Raw genomic sequence first — 22,832 nt, 5'->3', positions numbered from 1 at the left:
CGACTGTTGGTGGTAGAGCTTTATGATCACCTTTCATAAAATAAAACTGCGTCCCTACTGAGAACTCTACTGGGGGTTAATTCTGCTAACGTAGAATTGTTGTAATCGTTAACGGTTCTATTCCGATCCAATTTCGACAATTCGAATTCAAAACTAAAACTTATCTTAATCGTAACTGAAGGCCGATTTGACTTACTCATATCGGCTATGATACGATCCCAATTCGAATCGCAACTGGATCGTTGCTTTAGTAGAATAGGAAAACGACTAAACGAACACGTTTCGATTCGTTCGCGATATTGACAATTTTTGTTTATAGAATTAGCGGTCGAACCAATAAATTTTATATAAACACTAATTTTAACATGCGAAGTCGGGAGGAGTAGGTAGTTTATTTATGTTTATAATTTAATATTAATGTCTACCCTCTCTCATACAGAATGAAACGAGTCTTATTAAATCAAATCTTAGCCTTACAGTACTCATGTCTATCAGTAGAAATGATCATTTACACCAACTGAACTACTTCCCTGTTTACTGTATGTATTATAAATAAACTGTAATTATAATTTTAAATTTATTTTAAATGTTAATAAAACAGTTAGTTGACCGTTTGAAGTACTCTCATTAGGGGCGTGAAATTTGAACCGACATTGTGTATGACATTCGCCATTTTGTTAATGATTGTTCATTGAGAAAAATGGGTCTGACAATTGTTAATACACAATTGTTTCGTTCATATTGATATTTAACCGGTTTGTTATATATACAAGATATATTTTCTTTGTATTTTTTTTTATGATATAGAAAGGCGGACGATGAAATAAGCTACATGATGGTAAGTGGTTAGCAACGCCCGTAGACGACGGCGCTGTAAGAAATATTAACCATTCCTTACATCGTCAAAGCCTTGGGAACTAAGATGTCCCTTGTTCCTAGCTCAATCAACCTTCAATTCGGAACACAACAATACTGAGTACTTACTGCTGTTTGGCGGTATCTGCGTGGTACCTACCCAGACGGGCACAGAGCTCTATTTCAAAGTTTATCTGAAATATATGATTTATTTTTTGAATAATGTATTGATTATACATTTTATGGGATTTAGTGAAATAATTATGAAATAACAATCTTTCATGGATACAATTCTATTGCATTATATAAGATGAATTATAAAGAATTAGACATATGTATATATATTTAACTCAATAATAAGCGAATTCAAAAATAGTTTATATAATATATTCAATAACTGTTGTACTAATTTTATATACTTTCGGTTTTTATTTTTGTTTTAAAGTGAAATATTTGTATTGAAACTTTAACAAAAAAATAATTATAAAGCGTTGTTATAATTGTTTGTTTGCTATAAATAAACCAAATTATCGAAATATAAACTCAAAATCTTATCCCAGCTGTGAGATACAGTCTATTATATTACTTTTATACGAATCAAATGGGCAAAGAATAACTAAATAACATTTTTTTTATTTTTTACATTAGCAGCCTGTAAATTTCCCACTGCTGGGCTAAGGCCTCCTCTCCCTTTGAGGAGAAGGTTTGGAGCATATTCCAGCACGCTGCTCCAATGCGGGTTGGTGGAATACACATGTGGCAGAATTTCGTTGAAATTAGACACATGCAGGTTTCCTCACGATGTTTTCCTTCACCGCCGAGCACGAGATGAATTATAAAATTAAGCACATGAAAATTCAGTGGTGTCTGCCTGGGTTTGAACCCGAAATCATCGGTTAAGATGCACGCGTTATAACCACTGGGCCATCTCGGCTCTAACATTTACTATGAGCTTATAACTATACAATACTAGAGCTTATTTCCAAGCGTACCTATTTTCCTCTCCAAGTAAGCGGAAAATTTTTACTAGAAGTGAGTATAATAGCCTTAAGGTAACCTGCGTCTTTTTAACTTAGTCAGCTTTTGATTTGACGGAACGTTTACGCATCAGAAAAGTTTCACCCGAACGTTTCAACTATTCCATAATAATACAGAACGACAATCATATATATCATTATGAAAATGAAGTAATGAATTAATTATGAGCAGTATTGGGAAATCAATTAATTTTAAATTATAATTGAATTAAAAATATAAACTATATATACATGTATAATATTTTATACGTATTTTCTTTATGCGTCAATCTCATGAAAATTACTGAACGTATAATACTAACAATTCGATACGAAATCGTCCGTAGATGCTTGTTTATTTTGTGAGTACGACAATGGTGTTTCTTACATCAATAAATCTTGTTAAAGACAATGACGTAGAACTTTGTCAGATACAAAAAAAAAATCTCTAAACGAAACAGCTTAGTTGTCATAATTACCGTGAATCGCATAAATATAGTCCAAATCAGGGCTAGAGACAAGTCGGGCTGTAATAAATCAGCCATCCATGGGAAACCCGTGTAGCGGTCCGTCACTAGCCTCTGTGGCTGTGAAATAGGCGACAAATATAAGGAAATAAAAAAAATAATTTTGAAGTCTGTTATTAAGTCACTCTGTAATCGATACTGTTAAAGAAAAACCTCTTTTAACATATATGTAATATTATTTATATAAGATTTATAAAAAGGATATTTCCTTTGAAATTAAATTCAAACACAAATCAATTTACGTTTAATTTTTTTTTTTTAAATAACGGTTAAAGTCAAATGTGCCTACAATTGCCTATTAGAATTAATAAAATAAAGGCCTTATCTATTTACAAATAATAATAATTAAAAATAGTTACCGTATAAATCATGACCGTGTGGAATGCCAACTTTTATAATTTATATTTAGATTATGATTTGGTCATCAAAATCAAAATATACTTTCATAAAAGGCGTATTTGTCAACACACAACACGTGCTCGTCGAAGTTTCAATTTTTTTTTTAATTGGTATTTTACAAGGTCACATTTAATGTACGGCTATCGTGTTCAACCCTGACACTGGCAGAATTGTCAACCTATTGATAGAAGCCATAAATATAAAAAAATAATTGAATGTACGGCTATCACCGGTTCAGATTCAAAGACCCCACCGAGAACCGGGAAAACCCACCCCTGTCGTTGATCTTTTTCATCAATTTCATTTATGTAATTATCTTGTCAAGTAATTACACTGCACTAAAGTCTGCGGTATCTATGGCGTCCGTAATTTTATCATATCTTGTATCTGTAATAATACTGACTTATACACACTTCAAGACCTAGATAGACCTAGACCACGACCATATTATGTATAGAAAAAATATATAGTAAAGTGATAGCCTTATGGGGATAGAATAAATAATAACAAAAAGGTACAGAATAATAACACTAAGTGAGGTCGTGACACTTACCATCAGGTGGCCCATTTGAGCGTCCGCCTACTTATATTATAAAAAAAAATTAAAAAATTACAACTCCCTCTTGGACAACATTTAATTCCCACCAATTACGTTGTATACTATATATAATTGCATCATCAAACATCTAAGTAATGCCGCAAGTATTTGTACTGCAATAAATCGAATGTTTAATGGCCACAAGAAACGTTCCTTATTTGTCTACAAGCAATCCAGTACAGTTAGCCGCAAAATTATCTCCAAGCACAATAGGTTTAATCGTGCGATGAAGTCGTGATGTACAGTCGCCCGCGAAATGTTAGATAAATATTATTTTTTTATCTAATATCAATGACTCTGTGATTTCTTTGTATCGATTTCATATCTCAGATGACTTTAAATCTGAGACTTTTTTGATAGAATTGCTTAATGTTATAGTTCTTTATCGCAGTGTTTTGATTGGACACGAAATGCCCAACTCTTTTTAACTGTCAAACGTCAATAATTTGATAGGTTTGTTCCAATTTGGAAGATGAGTGCGTGTAATACTCGGACAAAGAAAATAAAATCTGTGATCGAAATACTTGCGACACACAAAAACACGCATATACATTCGTAAACAACACATACTCACCTGTAAATGTGCACATTCAATAAGATATTATTTTGTGAATTATTTAATCTTTAACTAGAACGCGTGAACCTTACTTAATTAAATACCTAGAAAAATGCTTAATTAGTTTTTTTTTAATTCATAATTAAAATAGAAAATCTGTCCTTGTGCTATGATAATAATTTATATGTCGCATCCTCCGCACATTCCGGCTCAGATCGCTCTTCCTCCATTACTCGGTGCTCAAATAAACCCGTTAACGGACTTCTCAATATTTTATTTTACGGAATCAAATCGGTAATAACAAATGAATGAATGACAGCTCCATCAAAAATGCAGTGTTGCCGTTTCGCAAAATCGATTCCATCCAATTGTCCATTTGACATTTCGATATCGAGAATTTATTAACTAGCAACACCGAAGCATAGTTCTTGATCGTATTAGCAAATGGCGTTGCTCGTTCCTCGACATATACAACTTAAGTTACCAGAATTTCCAAAGATGACTTTGGTGAAACAGGCGAGACCTTATAGTTTAGCAATCTCTTCCAAACAACCTTTGTGCTAGAAATCGCACAATAGGTTAGAAACACAATAAATAAAATAAATACTTTCATATAAATTACTTAACCTGATAATGACAGATATGCAACGCACAGCCTAACTGGTGGGTTTTTGGGGTGAAAATTCTGTACAGGAATTCCTTATAGAACGCTAAGAAAATGCAAAATTCATTTCTTAAGAGGGCTAAATGTGGGATAAAATTTTGTCTGGAATTTCGTTGTTACTGATATTAGAAATATATTTAGGCTTCTGTTTATGAACGAACGAAGACTCAAAAAGTTGAACTTAGAGCTGAATATTTATATGGAATTTTGTCATTTTGGATGTATCGGGTACACGGCGAAATAATAAATAAAATATAACATCGATCTATACTAGATTACATTACATACATACATAAGCAGCCTCTAAATTTCCCACTACTGGGCTAAGGCCTCCTCTCCCTTTGAGGAGAAGGTTTGGAGCATATTCCACCACGCTGCTCCAATGCGGGTTGGTGGAAAACACATGTGGCAGAATTTAATTGAAATTAGACGCATGCAGATTTCCTCACGATGTTTTCCTTCACCGCCGAGCACGAGATGAATTATAAACACAAATTTAAGCACTTGAAAATTCAGTGGTGCTTGCCTGGGTTTGAACCCGAAATCATCGTTTTTTTAGATGCACGCGTTCTAACCACTGGGCCATCTCGGCTCTCACAGATCTATACTAATATCATAAATATGAAACTAAGTCTGTCTGTCTGTCAACAGACAACGCTATCAAGGCTTCACTGAATCGCATTTGAAAAAAAATAATATCAAGCTTGAACCTCAAGGAAGAACCTCAAGTTTTTTTATATCTAAAACCTACGACCTCCCCGCCTAGCACGTTGATCTTCGCCTAATAACGCCTAACCTATAGTCTAAGCCACTGGCGTACAAACTTGGTGAAAACTATTTATAAATTGAACCCACTCCTTCTCCCCCTGCCTTGTGGCCAAAAACTAGTATTTATAATTATACAATTTGTCCACGTTTTTTTTTAAACAGGAATTGACCACTCTTTATAGATACAGGTAGTGCATTCCAAAAATGTAATGCTTCAAAAGTAGATAGAATTTATAAATACAATAATATAATAAGTACACTTAAATCTTATACTGAATAATTTCGTTAAAAAACTCAAAGCAAAACATTTTAGGCACAAACAGTGGATCACCATTCAGATTAAACACAGTGATGAAATCTGATAATACAGCAAGTGTAAATCTCACTCCGAATGCTTTCAATTTACCGCGAATCTTGACTACATTTGAGACTCCCTTGTGTCTGCAATCATTACAAAATCTACCTTCAAACCGAGAAAGTATTGATGTGTACAGATAGAATGACCAATGAGATGATACTATACGAAGCCCTACGACAATTTTTCCGTTGTTGTTGTCGTAATAAAATAAACAAAAATCGTGAATTATTGTATAAATCTGATTTTATGGAGTTGAATTAGAAAAAAAAGTTGAAATAAGTGTGTGTATATATGTGTTTAGTTTCCTTCGCCGCCGAACACGAGATGCATCAAACACAAATTGACACGTAAACCTAGCGGCTAATATTAGCCAACGTGCAAGCTTCAAAAGAGTTTCTTCAAAAGAGTATATACAAATTTAAATTAATTTACATCGAAACCATATTTAAAAAAAAGAAAACTACATACAAAATCGAGGAAACTGACTTAAAGCGTATCCAGCAAAGACCGTAACCAATTACATTGACCGTTGCGTCACTGTTTAAATTTTCGCGTGTTATGAACTTATGAAGGTCAATGTACAATGGTTTATGTAACAACATTATGTGGTTACGTTACGCCTCGATGGTGTTGACACACCGAGTTTTAGGTTTTATTATAAATATAATTATTTTTTAGGCGTGTTGAATGCAACATTAATTTAAAATATAAAAAAAGGAATAACTACTAATTTATTTTAATTACAAATGTTACACGAACGTGTTGTTAGTTTGTTCGACTTTATTTTTAATATTTCATATTTAAATTATGATATTAATATTTAAATAATTCTACAAGAGAAAATAATTTATGTTACATTCGTAATAACTTTTATCTATAAATTATATACAGTTGTAATTGTATTAAAATGCATTTGAAAGCGACGCCTTACGTCCGATTATTATATGCAAGACTAGCGACCCGCCCCGACTTCGCACAGGTGCAATTTATTCACAAAAATGCAAATGCAATACTTGTAAGTATTGACGTGTTCTGGTTTATAGGGTAAATAATAATAAGTTTAAGTACATAATAAATTTAGAGTCCAAGGTTGGTGAAGCATTGGCGATGTAAGGATTGGTTCAAATTTCATACGGCACAACTATGTGTAGGTAATTACGACCACATACCATCAGGTGGCCAATTCCCCGTCCACCTAGCTGTTTATGAGAAAAACGGTACGGTAGATTATAAATCGCGCTCAATTAATCAAAAGTTTTTAACCAATAAGGGCCAACAACATAAAAAAAAAATCTTGTTTCTTTTACGAATAATAAAATTAAAATCTTGTCTTTTCTTTTATAAATCTTTCTCGTGAATCACTCTGCTTATGAATGAAAACCGCATTAAAATCCGTTGCGCAGCTTAAAAGATCGAAGCTTTCATGCGACGGGAAGCGACTTTGTTTTATACTACATATGTAGAGATATGTATTTTGTAGTAAACGTTTATTTTATTCAAAACTCCCTGTGTGCCCCTGCCACACGTACTACACTCTACATTTCTAACACTGATTCACTTTAACTGTACTTACATCACTGGTATAAAAAACTCTGTTTGCGGTCAGACACCAAATTGAGATGACACGCTGTTTCCATTGTTTAAAGTTAATTTTGACGTTCATAATTAATTTTATTTTCTAATAAATGTCAAAATATACTATCGCTCCAGCTGTGTGCTGAATGCTATATACATATATGTAACAGTTGAACAGATAGTCCAATTGTTCGCACACGTGAATCTTAACTGAAGTTCGCTGGTTCTAACTCCAGGTGAGACAGACTCCACTGAATTCACTTGAAATTACGTGCTTAGTTCGTGTTTTTATAATTCATCTCGTGCTCGGCGGTGAAGGAAAATATCGTTGGGACACAACTCGGATTTAAATCTGCCACATGTGTACCCACCAACCCTTTATGTAGCAGCGCGGTGGAATAATCTGCAAAACTTTTTAAAAGGTGACGTCTTAGCCCAGGAGTGAGACTTTTACAGATTTTTTCTACTCCACTACTTTTTACTATACATGGGGACTTGCAATTTAAAGGATATTTAATTAAAGGATATTTGTGTGCGAGACTGTGTCTCGCAGAAAACACACAAATTATTTTAGATTTTAGCCGATTAAAACGCGACAAATTGTGCTTAACAAATTATGTGGCATCATATTAATTGCCTGTTTCCATCATCTAAGGACGTCTTATTTGACGTAAGAAGAAATATATATTTCATATAAGATTTTAAATTAACGTGGTTATTCATTCATACATTATTTTATGAAAATTCGATTATTTATTTTATCCAGGTTTCGATTATTATTTAGAATGAGTTACTTTTATAACAATTATAATTTCGTACACTGTTTTCAATCAAACAGCCAAATTATTATAATAATAAAGATTTTAGTATATAGTTTTGGTCTGTGTCCACCAGAAGAGCTGTACGTTTTTTTAAACTCATTATTTATATATATTTCGGTTATACAATAATTATATAATATATATACATATCTATCAACCGTGTAAGTATCGATCAAATTTCAATATTAAAAAAGTAGCTATCGTAATTTGAAATTAAAGATTAATTATATTTTGAAAAATAAACAATTCACTAGAATTTATCTGTAGTATGTTTCCTAGTCATATTAGGAAACACATTACAGATAAATTAGCAGATTAGGAAAGATCGATTAAATACTTAGAATGTCTTGTTGTTTCTTGTCTTGTCGTGAATCGAATAAATTAATACTTTGAAATTTTATAATTGAATAAATGTTGATGGGGAATGTGAATTTTACAAACGCGCGCACAGGTTGACGTCTAAACTATATGAACTCAAGTCGCTCGAAATAGTGAACTACATAACTTAACTTATATTATATATTTTATTACAAATATAAATTATATTTATGTATATTTAAATTTGTAAGTCAGTGTTTTGTAGTGGTGGAAAAAGGAGAAGTCACATTTATCTTAATAATAATTATTATTATTTTATTGCAAGTAATTATTTGCATGAAATTGTTAACTATTTTTAATAATGCCTAAGAAGTATAACTTCTCACGCAGGTACATAATATGAGAAGGTACATCTAAATTGTATCAGAATAATATTTGCTCTTGTACCGTGTAAAAACTTGTATGGTGTATGACTTTAAATTATAGTTCTTTTATCAAAAAGTTGACGGAGCATGACAATGGAAACTCTGTTATGGCTATTTCACTCGCCACAATGGTTTACTGCTATAATGTTCTCTATCAACTGTTATGAAATTGTTTCATCCGATTTTGAGATTATTATTTAGATAAGTGGTAACTGTATTCGTCAAAAATCGTATTTGGTTAAAGTTTTTTAACTAACTAAATTATGTTGTTTTTTTTTTATTGATATAAGTAATTTTTACTATTTTAATTCAAAATATTATTTTCTCTATTCCAGATGTGACTAAACTCACCATGGCAGCCACAGACGGCCAAGTCGTGGTCGCAGCATCCCGCTGGTCAGACGAAGGCCACTACCTCAGAGAGTTCGTTGTGAAGAACCGACTCCCAAATGTTTGTAAAATCATTAAAGGCCAGTATGGTGGCCTTGGAGTACCAACGCTACCGAGTCCTGGCTTACAGAGTACAGCCGTACTGGTATCGGCAGGGAAAAGAAAGAAAATTATCGCCCAAGCCATAAAGTTAAAGGAGGGAAGACGAATGGTCAGCGTTGGGCCCAGAATTGCCATCCCCGAAACTTATAAAGGTTATTTCGAATTATTAAGTGAAGAAGGTAGAGCCGTCCGATGTATAGAACATGTATCAGAGCTAGCAAGAAGAAAACTTGACGATGGGTGTTTAGTTAGGGAGCCTGTTAGGGTAATATGCGCAAAAATTGATTTAGATGGAAACCTCACGGCTGATGGAGCAAGAAACCTACCAGCTGGTGAAGTCATAATGCCCAGAGGAGAAACGTTTTTAGGTAAAAATAAATATTTAAAGTGTACTGATTCTAAGGGAGATACTATTTTGCTAAGCTTAGATCAAAGGGGAAAGTTCTCAGCTGTTGCTAAAGAAGAAAATATAAGTGGAGTTCACACTGCGAAAACATTACTAACGAAACGATTGCCTATTACTGTTAGACTCGTACATGGAACTCCGCCTAGAGGCTTAAAAAGTACGAGCCATTTTGTTCCGGAGCTAAGGCTGTTATCGTTGTTCGAAGAAGATCATGTTTTTGCTTTACCATTACAAAAAGAAGGGAACGCGCTGGTTGCATTGCCACTTGCAGCTCCATTGAAAATGCTAAGATGTAAAAATGAAGAACATATCAAGAACTTTATGGAATTCTCCAGACTTCTTGAAAAATGTAATAGGTTGCTCGTAGACGTAGTAGATCGAATACAGGTACTAGATGGTAAACTTGGCGATCCTAAACGATTACTGAACGCGACTCCCCATGCTCCACCTATAATAAAAACAGGATATTTTTTAAGAAGGAGTGCATCATCGGACTCAGCGAATCAACACAAATACATGAATCGTCACAGTCACATTTATAGCAGTCACAGAGATGATCACAGTATCCCAGATGAGTATGACGAAATAGATCAAATTTATGACTACGTTAGAGGATTTGCTCCTCTACCTAAAAACATTAAAGCTTCATATTGCAATGAACTAACAAGACATGAATCTGCACCATCGTCACCCGCAGCTACGCCGATACATATGCCCTTAATAACTGAAATCAAACCTGAGCCTCCTCCGATAGAGACGATACCGACTAAGAAACCTTTGAACCAAAAAGCCGAAAAGAGAACACGCAAATCGATCAATATAACAAAAGAAACTCCAATAACAATATACAAAGAGAAATGTTCAATTGCACCAGCGCCTAATTTGCCGAAGCTTTACATTAAAAACAGTGTAAGTAATAATAAAGGTAGGGTGTTACTGAGTCAAAAGAGTCATTCGCCAACTAAAGAGGCACCTAGTCCTGGAACTAGTCCTATCCGCCCTTTAGCTAAGGGAGATTCCCCTATCTTTAATATACGTTACAAAAGTCTATCCAATATCCACCAGGCCATGGAATTAGATGGTACGTTAGATTCGAGTCATTCGGGTGGCAGAACGTCAGGGGATTCTGGCAACGGTCCAAAGTTACCGGAGAAAAGATCAAGAAGATTAAGCAGACCTAAATCTTTGACGAATTTAGTTTGGGAGTTGAAAGGGTGTCCTGTTGAAACAAATGAAAAGTCTAAATCTAGAGTTAAAAACGAAGGCTACAAGAAGATTGGAAACAAATTATCTTTGGGAACGCAAAAACGAGTGCCTACGCTGTATCTTTAGTTCTTGGTAAGTTTCATAACAGAATAATTTAGTTTTTTTTTGTATTTTGTTTTTTTTTTCCTTTTTGAAAATTACATTCCAGACACTTGACAGCGTAAGACTGGGAGCGCCACGATAATTCCATTTCTACAGTGAAGCTGTTGTAATATAAGTTGAACGACTTTTAAAAAAATGATTACTATACCTTAATTTGTATATTTCTTCATGATAAATCTCTAAAGTTGTTATTTTATCAAATCAGGTCAAATCAAATCACATGTTATTAAATTTAACAAAACATACAGAAATAAATTTCAATTCAATAATATTGGTCGTCTATTTTACAATGTCTATCATTGGTTACAGCGAAGCATTATTTAATGTCAAAACTTTCATTCTTAAACAAGTTGGTATGAATTGATTAACGCAATGTCGAACCTTTTGTACCTCATCTGATAAACATCTTTAACATGTTTAATAGCATACGAATAGTAATTTTAATGTTAAGATTCCTACTTATATTATATTTACTTTAATCATAAAATAAAATTTAAGATATATATTACTAGCTGACCGCCGTTGCTACGGGTAATATTCATGGGGAATAGAAGGGGTAACTTTATACCTCTCGCATTTCCCTTTAAGTTGAAATTTTTAAAAATATTTTTCTTTGCGATTGCTTACGTTATAAAATAAACATATGTTCCAAATTTCAACGTTCTAGACTCTTTCTGGATATAGAAGACAAACAATTTTATAAAAATAGATATGTGTATTTTATGGAAATCTATTCTTAAATTTTATGACAAATTTCTATTGTTATACCGAAATTCCGAAGTCTAACACTACAACGAAACGACAAAACCAGCTCCTTAAACACGAACATCTTACATAAAAAAAAGTATTGGAATTTTTTTCACTTTTTTGGACAAAGTAATGTTTGTCAAGCGTGTCACATAAAAAATATAATTAAACATAATTATCAAGCAAGTTATTTTAAGATTAGTTATATTAAAATACTTGGTAGAACGATAAGTATTAAAACTTGTTCCGAGTTGCGTCTTCAAATATTTTGCAATTTTGCGAATCGTGATAGGCCGTATGTAAAATCGATTGTGGAAATACTAAGCAATCCATAAAATAACTAGGAAAGCAATCATGACGTAACATTTAAAATTGGCAAATTAGTCAGAAAATTGTATTAATATTGAAAGAGAATATAGCCATTTACGGAACTCAATTTTGTCAATAATTTTATTTAATAAATCTCTCATTCGATTTTTGCGTAATAAAATATGACTCCGCAAAGTAGTGGCTGCGACACACCTGATAGTAACATAACTTATCTTTTAAAAGTTCACAATTTTCATAACATATTTGCATGCACGACAAATAATTGTATCCATTATATTAAAACAAGTAACTTCCAGTTAGTAATTGGAAACATTAATTATTTTAAAAGGTACCTAATTATTCATAATTTTATAAAAGTATTCTTGATGCAATTAAATTTGCATGTATAATATCGCAGGAACATGCAATTTGTCGATTACGAATTACGACGAAAGAAATGGTAATCAAAGGATAGATAAATTGTTCCGCTTATAATGGCAAAGGTTATTTGAATAAAATAGCTTTTAAGGTAAGACCCTCTTTTAATTTTAATATTCAGTTCATTATATTTTGTTCGTTGATGTTGTTGGCTTTGTTTCTACGTAAACCCTGATGTTCTAAATTCAAAAACCTGGTCTATTGCAGCACGTAAGCTCTCTCCGTTTGTGAGATTGTTGTCCAATGTGATCAGGAGAGCGAGGGAATAGAGGCCTGTGTTTATGCACACACTTTCACAGTTTCTTAGGCAGTAGGCTATTTTTTATTTTATTTTATTTTATTTGATGATTTGGTTTTCATTATTTTTTGTATATGATTTCATTATTATATGATAACTATTTCCTAACTATGTTTGAGTATATGACTAAATTACTTTTTTTAATAATGATAATATTACTATGACTTCCATAAAAGAGACTCATAATAAAACATTATCAGTTTAATGCTATTTTTATACAGAGTTCTTGACTAAATTTATTTCTTCTTAACAAATTCTCCTGAAAGGACATCGACTACACTTGCCAATCTTAAAGACTAGCTTACCTAATACAGCAACGTCGATGATCAAGAACCAGACTGTATGCTCTACACTCTCGCTTACATCGTCTAACAGCAATCCAAAATGCCCAAACGCAGTACCAACAACGTTATTGAGAATTTTATAACAAAAATTCTAACCCGAGATTCGAAATCAGAACCTCATGACATACAGTAGAAACTACTAAACTAACGAAGCGATTAGACAAATAAAAGACAATCTGTTAATTAAAGCAAAATATAAAAAAAACATTTTATGGTGTGATTTTTGTTATAACCTCCATCCGCTAATTAGAAGGAGCGGCGGCTCGCCTCTTACACACCCACAGCTTGTGTCCAATGTCACCAGTGTCATGCAAACACATTAGTTTTCACTAATATAATAAAAATAAATAACCCTTAATAGATTAGGCTATAAACTTGTAAGACTTCGTTACGTTTTCTTGGCTATAGTTTGACTTATAATACATTTGGTCCCTGGATTTTTATATTAAATGACTTAAGGCGATAACTTAAGCTGGAATCAGACAGTTCCTCTATCTTTCATTATTCTTTCACTTTAAGTGACACATATCCCAAATAAAAAATAACAAGCAAAAGTGATGTCTTGGTAGTAGCCCTGGGTAGTTGGGTCAGTTAGGTAGTGTAACTACAGGATCAAGGGATATGGCAATAAAGAATAATGAATATTTCTTACAGTGTAATTTATAGCCAATGTTGACCAATTTGCATCATCCATACGCCAACTTATTTAAAATAAAAAAAAAAACATAAATTCTTCAGTGAACTGTTCCAACATTGTTGGGTCCAACGACGTTGGAAGCTGGCATTACAATAGAAATAAATATTCACTCGACCGTACTTCACAGGGAATGTATGTATCTATTATCACCAAGTAAACACAAATTATTTGTACCAAACTCGTATCTCATTAGATATATTTGTAACCAATTTAAATGGCGATTCAATTAAAAAACATTAAACTATAGTTCCAATACAATTATCAATTTGAAAATAAATAATATAAAAACCATATATCAGGTTTAAATATAAAACTAATCAAATAGCGAAAAAGGCGAGTCAATGACCTCACCATATACAGATAAATGTCAATTTTTCCACCAAATAATGCAACTACACGATGAGTCATGAGTTTTTTATACGTCTGTCACACACGATTACAATGCGAAAGGCCAAACTATTATATCATATTACATTGTTTTGTTTCGATCTTTAATATTCGATTAAACGATTTTTTGTTTGTTATATGTATTATAAAATGTTTGATTATGAAGTCATCCTTGCTGAATTCTACCTCAGCTATCATTTTCAATTTCAAGAGCCGAGAACGCGTGCATCTTAACCGATGATTTCGGGTTCCAACTCAGGCAGGCACCGCTGAATTATCATGTGCTTAATTTGTGTTTATAATTCATCTCGTGCTGCGCGGTGAAGGAAAACATCGTGAGGAAACCTGCATGTGTCTAATTTCAACGAAATTCTGCCACATGTGTATTCCACCAATAAGCATTGGAGCAGCGTGGTGAAATATACTACAAACCTTTTCCTTAAAGGGAGAGAAGGCCTTAGCCCAGCAGTGGGAAATTTACAGGCTGCTTATGTAATGTAATCTAGACGAAAAGATAACTAGATAAACTTACAGTTCGTTAAACAGTAAGTACAATCCGCTCATTTCCAAAATAAGCCATTGTATTAAGACTCTCGTTACTTCCGCAACATCCAGTCATTTATTGTGTCTTAACACTTAACTAAATTGTGATAATATATTAGATCTAATAAGTAACAGTAGCGGCAGGTTTATTTACTATTTAACAATAATGTACTTAAGGTACATTGCCATTATTAAATTAATCTATTTATTTTTGTCAACAAACTAAAAAGACTCAGGGTTTGTTAAAAAAACAAGTTCGTTTCAATATTATTTGTAAATCTCAAAAACATAGTCGGAAATCTTAAAATTATTTTAAAATATATTCAAAAACAACTTTAAACAAATACGAGAAGTAATATTTACAATTGATTTCGTGCATCGCTAATTAACAAATATCGCTATAAACACAATCAAAAAGGCATTGATTTAAAAATAAACAAGGATGATTATTAAAAAAACGAAAGAATTCAATATTATAAGTTATGTTTTGATATTATTTCGTAATTCTATTTAATACTGGTATCCGCCCGTGCCCGCGCCGGCGTCTGAGTGAGATGCCGGGTATTATTTTTTCTATATCCTTCTGCAAATACAAAATGTCATTACGATGTAACAAATAAAAGAACTCACATACGCATTTACAATATAAAGTAACAACCTGTGAAGGTCTTCTAAACTAAAGCCTCATCTTGAGGAGACCGATTAGATGTTAGACCAACAGTTCATTCGACATAAGTTTCCTCATAAACGTCTATAAAACTCAAACTCAAATTCCTTCATTCAATATAAGAATAATACTTACTTATTGATTGTTAAATTAAATACTACCACCGGTTCGGAAATGAAAATACCCTCAACTGAGAAAAACTGGCGAAAGAAACTCAGCGTAACTTTTTTGACAATTTTACTATTTCCAAATATTCAACATGAAAATAAATAGCCAAGAGGCGATGGTTTCATTCCCAAATTAAAGCTAGAATGGTGTATTCAGCAAATCACCCAAAGTTTTGCCGACCATTGAATGCTTATTTAGTGCAGCCAAATTAAATTTTACGCTATTTAATTTAACCAATAATTTGAAAACTGCACTTAATGTTATGGAAAAAAATTTAGTGATTATGCTCAATCGAACATTCCAGCTTTAGACGTTCACGATGAATCCCTTCGGCACTAAGCACATGTTGAATTACAAACACAAATGAAGGAATCTTTTTCGAATTTGAACCCGCAGCCCGGTCCGATAATCTTCGGATACATGTGTGCCAGCGACTTGGCTATCTCGTCTTTTTAACAGGAACAAGAATAATTTTCAAACGGTACAACAAGGTTAAGACGAGACAGCTCGTTTCCATATCGAGTCAAACTCGCAGGTACGGTTCGAACGGTTCTATCGATAATCGTCAGTACTCGATACTTGGAACTTAAATATCGAATGGATATAATTCTATTAGTTTTTTATTCGATGATTCGAATTACGATTTTAAATTCAAGATGGCGGATGACGCAACAGGCTGCGAATCCCAAAAATCGAAACGTAGACTGTATCCAACGATTTTCAAAAGAAAATTGCTACTTATAATATTCTTATAAAGGTAATTTTGAAATTACCTTTTGAACTCCCATTTTACAAAGTATTTCGTGTTTGATAAAGCGGTTTATATTTAAATAAACTTAGTGAGCCTGTGTTATACCTAGTATTATACTTGGAAGACTGATTCTATTCAGCCGCCTGCACTAAATCCAATAACAATTATAATTGTAACGAGTTTATTGTATTTTTATTTAAAACAAAATTTCATTAGACGCAGACCTATGAGTTTATAAAGTGGCCAAGCTAAGATCCATCTCTATGAATAAATTCAAATACGTGACAACCTGCATGGTTACCAGACAATTTTTATTTATGATGAGTAATTATCGAACTCCCTTAATGAACAATCATATTATTTTTATTTCATTTGCGTCTTTCATTCAGAGTGACATCTGAAGAAAAAATTGCTCTGTGCAAGCACGTCTGGGTGGGTAGCACATAACTTATTCTAACGCTAAACAGCACCATTTAATATTGTCATCTTCCTTCTTGAAGTGTAAGTGTGCTTGGTAAATACAGGTACATAGACTCTTCTTTACCGACACTGATTCACGTTTGAATTTGACAAAAAAGTTATTATTGTAGCCTAAGTTACTCCTAATAACATCAGCTTTCTGCCAGTGAAATTCCCGTCAAAATCGGTTCAGCCGTTTCAGAGATTAGCCAGAACAAACAGACCGACAGACAAAAATTGAAAAATAAATGTTATTTTGGTATATGTACATTAGTAAAAAACGGTTATTTTAAAATTACAAACAGACATTCCAATTTTATATTATTTAAGATGAAAAAAAAAATTGAATCGTTAACACTTTATCGAGTTTTGTAACTTTGGCATTCAATACTAAATGAATACCGTCGATAACAGTAGATACTTCGAACCCCCCTCACAACTAGTCTGAAAATAGAATATGCATTATTTATAGAGATATCTATGGAGTCGGAACCATCGAGAATACTTATTTGTGACAATAAATAGCGATGAGAGTTTTTCACTAAATTAATTATTTGAAATCCATTGTGATACGAATTGAAACTATTTTCGGCGAATATAAAACCTACTTGCTTGACAATAGGAAACATTATAGCTTGGAGAGACCGAGGGATATATTACTTTTTATTCGAAAATAAATTTGAGACCTGAGAAGAACTGACACCAGAAATTCATACTATAATTTTGTTTACAATAAAATTAATAATACTATAAATTTATCTGTAATTACTTATTTGTTACAAAGTTTTGGTTGTTATAACTTTACATTACATTACATTAACAGCCTGTAAATTTCCCACTGCTGGGCTAAGGCCTCTTCTACTTTTGAGGAGAAGGTTTGGAGCATATTCCACCACGCTGCTCCGATGCGGGTTGGTGAATACACATGTGGCAGAATTTCGTTGAAATTAGACACATGCAGGTTTCCTCACGATGTTTTCCTTCACCGCCGAGCACGAGATGAATTATAAACACAAATTAAGCACATGAAAATTCAGTGGTGTTTGCCTGGGTTTGAACCCGCAATCATTGGTTAAGATGCACACGCACCGCTGGCCTATCTCGGTTTTAAGTTTAATAACACATACTGAATACGGAAGGAAATACAAAAAGTACGCATTTAAAAATCTTTAAAGGCAGAAAGTAATAAAAATGAATATTTATCATTACATTTTCGATGTGAAAATAAGATTACCAAGGTTAGCCATACATAAAGCTTTCCGTCAAACATTGCAGTGAAAGGTTTAACACATTAAATAACTTTATTAAATAATATACGTTTATCTATCATGATGATGTTGTCCCGACCGATTTCGGCCACGGCGGAAATGCTCAAGGAACACTATCTAAATACGCAGAACATATTACAGATCACAAATGTGTGTGACACAGGTGCACTCTCTATTCCGTCAGTTTTATAATCCGATGCGACGGCAAATCCGACGTGACCGGAAATAATTCAAGCTCAGGACCAACGGCTTTCAAAATTTTCGATAGAAAACACCAATTTTTTTTTTTGGGCCCGACATTGGTTTAGTATCCAGGAACTGGGAATCTGCAGCCGTATCGAAATACCAGACAGTCTAACATAAGATCGCAACAGATTCAGAAGTAATCCTCAAATCGGTACAGGATATTAATATAAAATAATATGACATTATGAATGTCAATATTTTACTTTATATCGCGTGACAGCAAAGCGATTGTGATCACGATGCAATATTTAATGGAATAACAGTCCGTCCAGACGCTCTAATAATAATTCATAAATATTCTCATTATACCTGCAACTTCCACCAACCCGCATTGGAGCAGCGTGGTGGAATATGCTCCATACCTTCTCCTCAAACGGAGAGGAGGCCTTAGCCCAGCAGTGGGAAATTTACAGGCTGTTTATACCTGCAACTTTATTAATTAAATCATCACATTTATCAATTTTAGCCAAGTTAGCCTTGTGGCTACAACGCGTAAATCTTAAGAAGAATGGGATTAAACTCAGCCAAGAACTACTGAATATTCTATCCATTAATTTATTCAGTGATAAGGCATCGTAAAGAAACTTATCAATTCATATATGAGATTTTTTCCCATATATACCTACCACCTACATCCACTAAACCGCGTTGGAGAGAAGAATAGTACATATTTAAAAGAGCCGGCTTATTTGGTGGTAGGACTTATTGCAAACTCCTCTATGTACCTCCACGCCTCAGATATTCTATCGCCAAAAAGCAATACTAAGTATTATTGTGTTCCGATTTCAAGGAGGAGCGAATCAGTGTAACTAGGAACGTAACATCTTAGATCCCAAGGTACGCATTGGCGATGTAAGGAATAGCTAATATTTCTTACAAGACCAACTTCTATGGGTTCTCACTTATCATCATGTGACCCATTTGCTCGTCCACCGAAATATGTCATATGAAAAATACATTTCTTCAATGGCAGGGCATTCACGAGCTCTTAATTTTAGATCAAATATTTAGACAGTACCTATTTTATTTTTAAGTAAAACGTCGAAATCTCAACCTAAAACCAGTTAAAAATAAAGTCTATATAGTATGACATAATAATTCGACCTTTTTGTTTTACAATAGACTGTGACGTCTAAAAAACCTTTGTATAAATTATGCTAACGTTGCCGGAGAACTATTCTGTAAGACGGAACTCGAAACTCACTAAATTATATGATAATGATATCAGAGAAAGTTACATATATGCTAAAATTATAGATTGATCTTCCCTTCTCGGTGATCCGTCAATAGTATTTTCCATGTGGGCGACGGTGACGGTCATAGGCAATTAAAATTATGCGAATTTAACTCATATAAAAAAAAATTAAAGAATAAACGTGTCCAAATATAACCTTTACGTATTTTCAATACTTTACAAGTTAGTTATGAAGTGAGTTCGTGCAGAATGCCACTGTTGATGTTATTTAAAATTGTTAGAGAATAATTGAATATAAATAAATGATGAGACGGCACATAAAACTGTGTTGCGCTTTGCCCACACAAACGAGATTCAAAATAATCTTGCACCCAAATATTCAATTCAATTTATTATCTCATTTCAGGTCCACATTGTCCGCATCAAAATCGACAAAGCAGAGACCAAAATCAGAAGAGCAGCGAACGAACACGAAAACAAACGAACATTACAAACAAATCGTCTCGAAAATCATTTGACAACATTAGAATTGATATCTCTATACCGAACTTAGCATTACTTAGACCAGAGGCCTGTTATTGTTATAAAAACTTGAAATATGTTAATTGTATTAACAATTGATATGGAAATAACTAAGAAGAACCGTCAAGACATTTTTTTTTTAAATTAAGTAATTTAGACAAAAATACAAAATCGTTCATTCAGCCTATTCCAATCGTAAAAGGAGTTTTTACATATAAACAAACTTTATATTTATATATTCCATGTGATTTGTTAACATCTAGAACTACAGACCGTTCTTGATTATAACACTATTCCACTCAACTACTTATATCATAAATTTACTTTTATGAATCCATCATAAGCACCATAAATAATTCAATATTTGGACCAATGATATCGCGTCGCGTAAGAGCCGAGATGGCCCAGTGGTTAGAACGCATGCATCTTAACTGATGATTTCGGGTACAAACACAGGCAAGCACCACTGAATTTCATGTGCTTAATTTGTGTTTATAATTCATCTCGTGCTCGGCGGTGAAGGAATTTTCCTTTACCGCCGAGCAGGTATCGTGAGGATACCTGCATGTGTCTAATTTCAACGAAATTCTGCCACATGTGTATTCCACCAACCCGCATTCTTCTCAAAGGGAGAGGCCTTAGCCCAACAATGGGAAATTTACAGGCTGCTAATGTATCACGTCAAGCTCGATGTTGTTTGACTTAACTTCTCTGATTGGAATAGACTGTATGTTTCATTGGATTATAATCATAGATTATGAAATAATTTTGGTCTAAGTTTTAACTAATATAGTTCACCGTTTTGTAAACATCAAATATATTTTGATCTCTTTAATGGATAATTATTTTATCATTATTTATAATGTTAATGCCATACTACGGTATAATTTGAGCTAAGTTTATATAAGGATAGATGAAAATTTAAAATAGGTAACATTGCAAGGCATTGAAACTTTAATTAAAATATACTTACAGCCGAAATTAATATAACATCTACAATCTGAGATTTACTGGAGTTTAGACATAAGGAGAGGTCATTCCTTATAAACGGGACTTCATCCTAAATATTCTCTACTGAAATGTATGAAATAAGACACATCATCCCCATCTAGGTACAAATTGAAACTGACATTTACGCGATATCTAAAATCAAGGTTTCAACATTCAAAAAGATCGTACTCACCATCTGTCATTGAATGATGTTCTCGATCTAAGATGTTACATTCGATTGATTATTAATTTCGGCCATTCAACAAGTTAAAAATATTCCATTACGGATTGCCTTTTTCATAAATTTTCTGCTGTAATTGTTAAATATAATAATCCTTAAGTTTCTTGCGCCTTCAACGATTCGTTGTACTTCAATAGTTTATGGATTGTATTAATAACAACAAAGAAATTGGTTGTCAAAAATTTATACTAATATTCTAATGAGAAAGTAACTTTATCTATCTGTTGCTCTTTCAAGGTCGAAACACTGAATCGAATTTGATGAAATTTGGTACGAAACAAGCTTGAACTTCAAGGAAGGAAGCTTTATCCCTAATATCTGACAACCCACCCCGAAAAAAACCGCGGCCAAAAACTGTTAGTCTTATTGTATTTGGCCAATATTATATCAAAATTTGAGTACACAGAAGCAATACAAATAAAACGTATTGTAGTATTAACTTCATGGTTTGTTGAATAAATCACAAATTTTAAGAACATTATAAACACAATTATAGTCGATTAAGAATTACTATATTTTATTAACGTTTTAGACGAATTAATTTACGACATAAGTGTATTTCTTTCTATTGGTCGTGCTTGTATTTTTTCGTTAAAAAATATATTTTCACGGAATACAAACCAAAAAATCGAGGTGCCTTATTAAATAATAAATAAACGCTTTTACGCACGTTTCTATTTTCGTCGAAATGTGTAATCGTGAAATAAATTTAAGGTGAAAGTCAGAACTTTTAATGTATTTTTAATTAGATTTGTCGAACAATATTTTAATGGTATGCATTTATATCGTTTATTTAAATAGTTTTACGGAGCCAGTTTTAGATGGATTTATTTTTAATTTTATAATACGATTCTTTTTTTAAATATATAATTTTTGACAATGTTTAATATTATTTTTCACTTTCGTTTGTTAGTTTAATTATATTTTCAATGTATTTTTTTTATTTAATGCAAAACTTCGTCTGAAACTGGGCTTTTAATTACCTACTTAGACGTAATTAAGTACCTTCATTAAGAATTAAGTTATTATGATAAGTTTCTTGGAGGTTTAAATTGATATAGAAATACGTTTTTAATCTTCAAATGATTTATCGTTCTAATGAAAAAATTAATTAACATTTGTTTAACAATATTAAAAAAAAATCTTTAAGAATCTTCAAAGCTTTGAACTTTTTTTTTTTATTATTGCATTTAAAAATCGAAGACATAAATATGTTTTATCATTAAAAATAATATTGTGTTTAGCAATTTTCCCTTTAAAATGTAATTATGATTTTTTTGTATTCCAAATATTCTTTAGAATAAGCTAGATTTTCCATTTAATGTAATTTCTAGGATATGTTTTATTCACACGTCATTATAATAAGTTTTGATTGAGTCTTTATATAATTCTTCGAAATAAACGACATGGATTGAA

At 32.7% G+C, this 22,832-nt stretch overlaps 1 protein-coding gene across 1 annotated transcript in view; it reads left to right on the top strand.

The window, feature by feature from the left end:
* Positions 1 to 22,832, top strand: part of LOC113397789 (uncharacterized) — a 142,527-nt gene extending 119,695 nt beyond the window's left edge. Inside the window, exons 5-6 of the mRNA XM_026636252.2 lie at positions 9,216 to 11,116; positions 20,070 to 22,832. Coding sequence (XP_026492037.1) covers positions 9,233 to 11,110 — 1,878 coding nt within the window. The 5' untranslated portion in view covers positions 9,216 to 9,232 and the 3' untranslated portion in view covers positions 11,111 to 11,116; positions 20,070 to 22,832. The remainder of the gene's footprint in view (positions 1 to 9,215; positions 11,117 to 20,069) is intronic.

This window comes from Vanessa tameamea, chromosome 23, assembly GCF_037043105.1.
Source record: "Vanessa tameamea isolate UH-Manoa-2023 chromosome 23, ilVanTame1 primary haplotype, whole genome shotgun sequence".
In the NCBI taxonomy this organism is placed as follows: Eukaryota; Metazoa; Arthropoda; class Insecta; order Lepidoptera; family Nymphalidae; genus Vanessa; species Vanessa tameamea.
The sequence above is the reverse complement of the archived record's forward strand: the minus strand, read 5'-3'. Positions and strand labels throughout refer to the sequence as shown.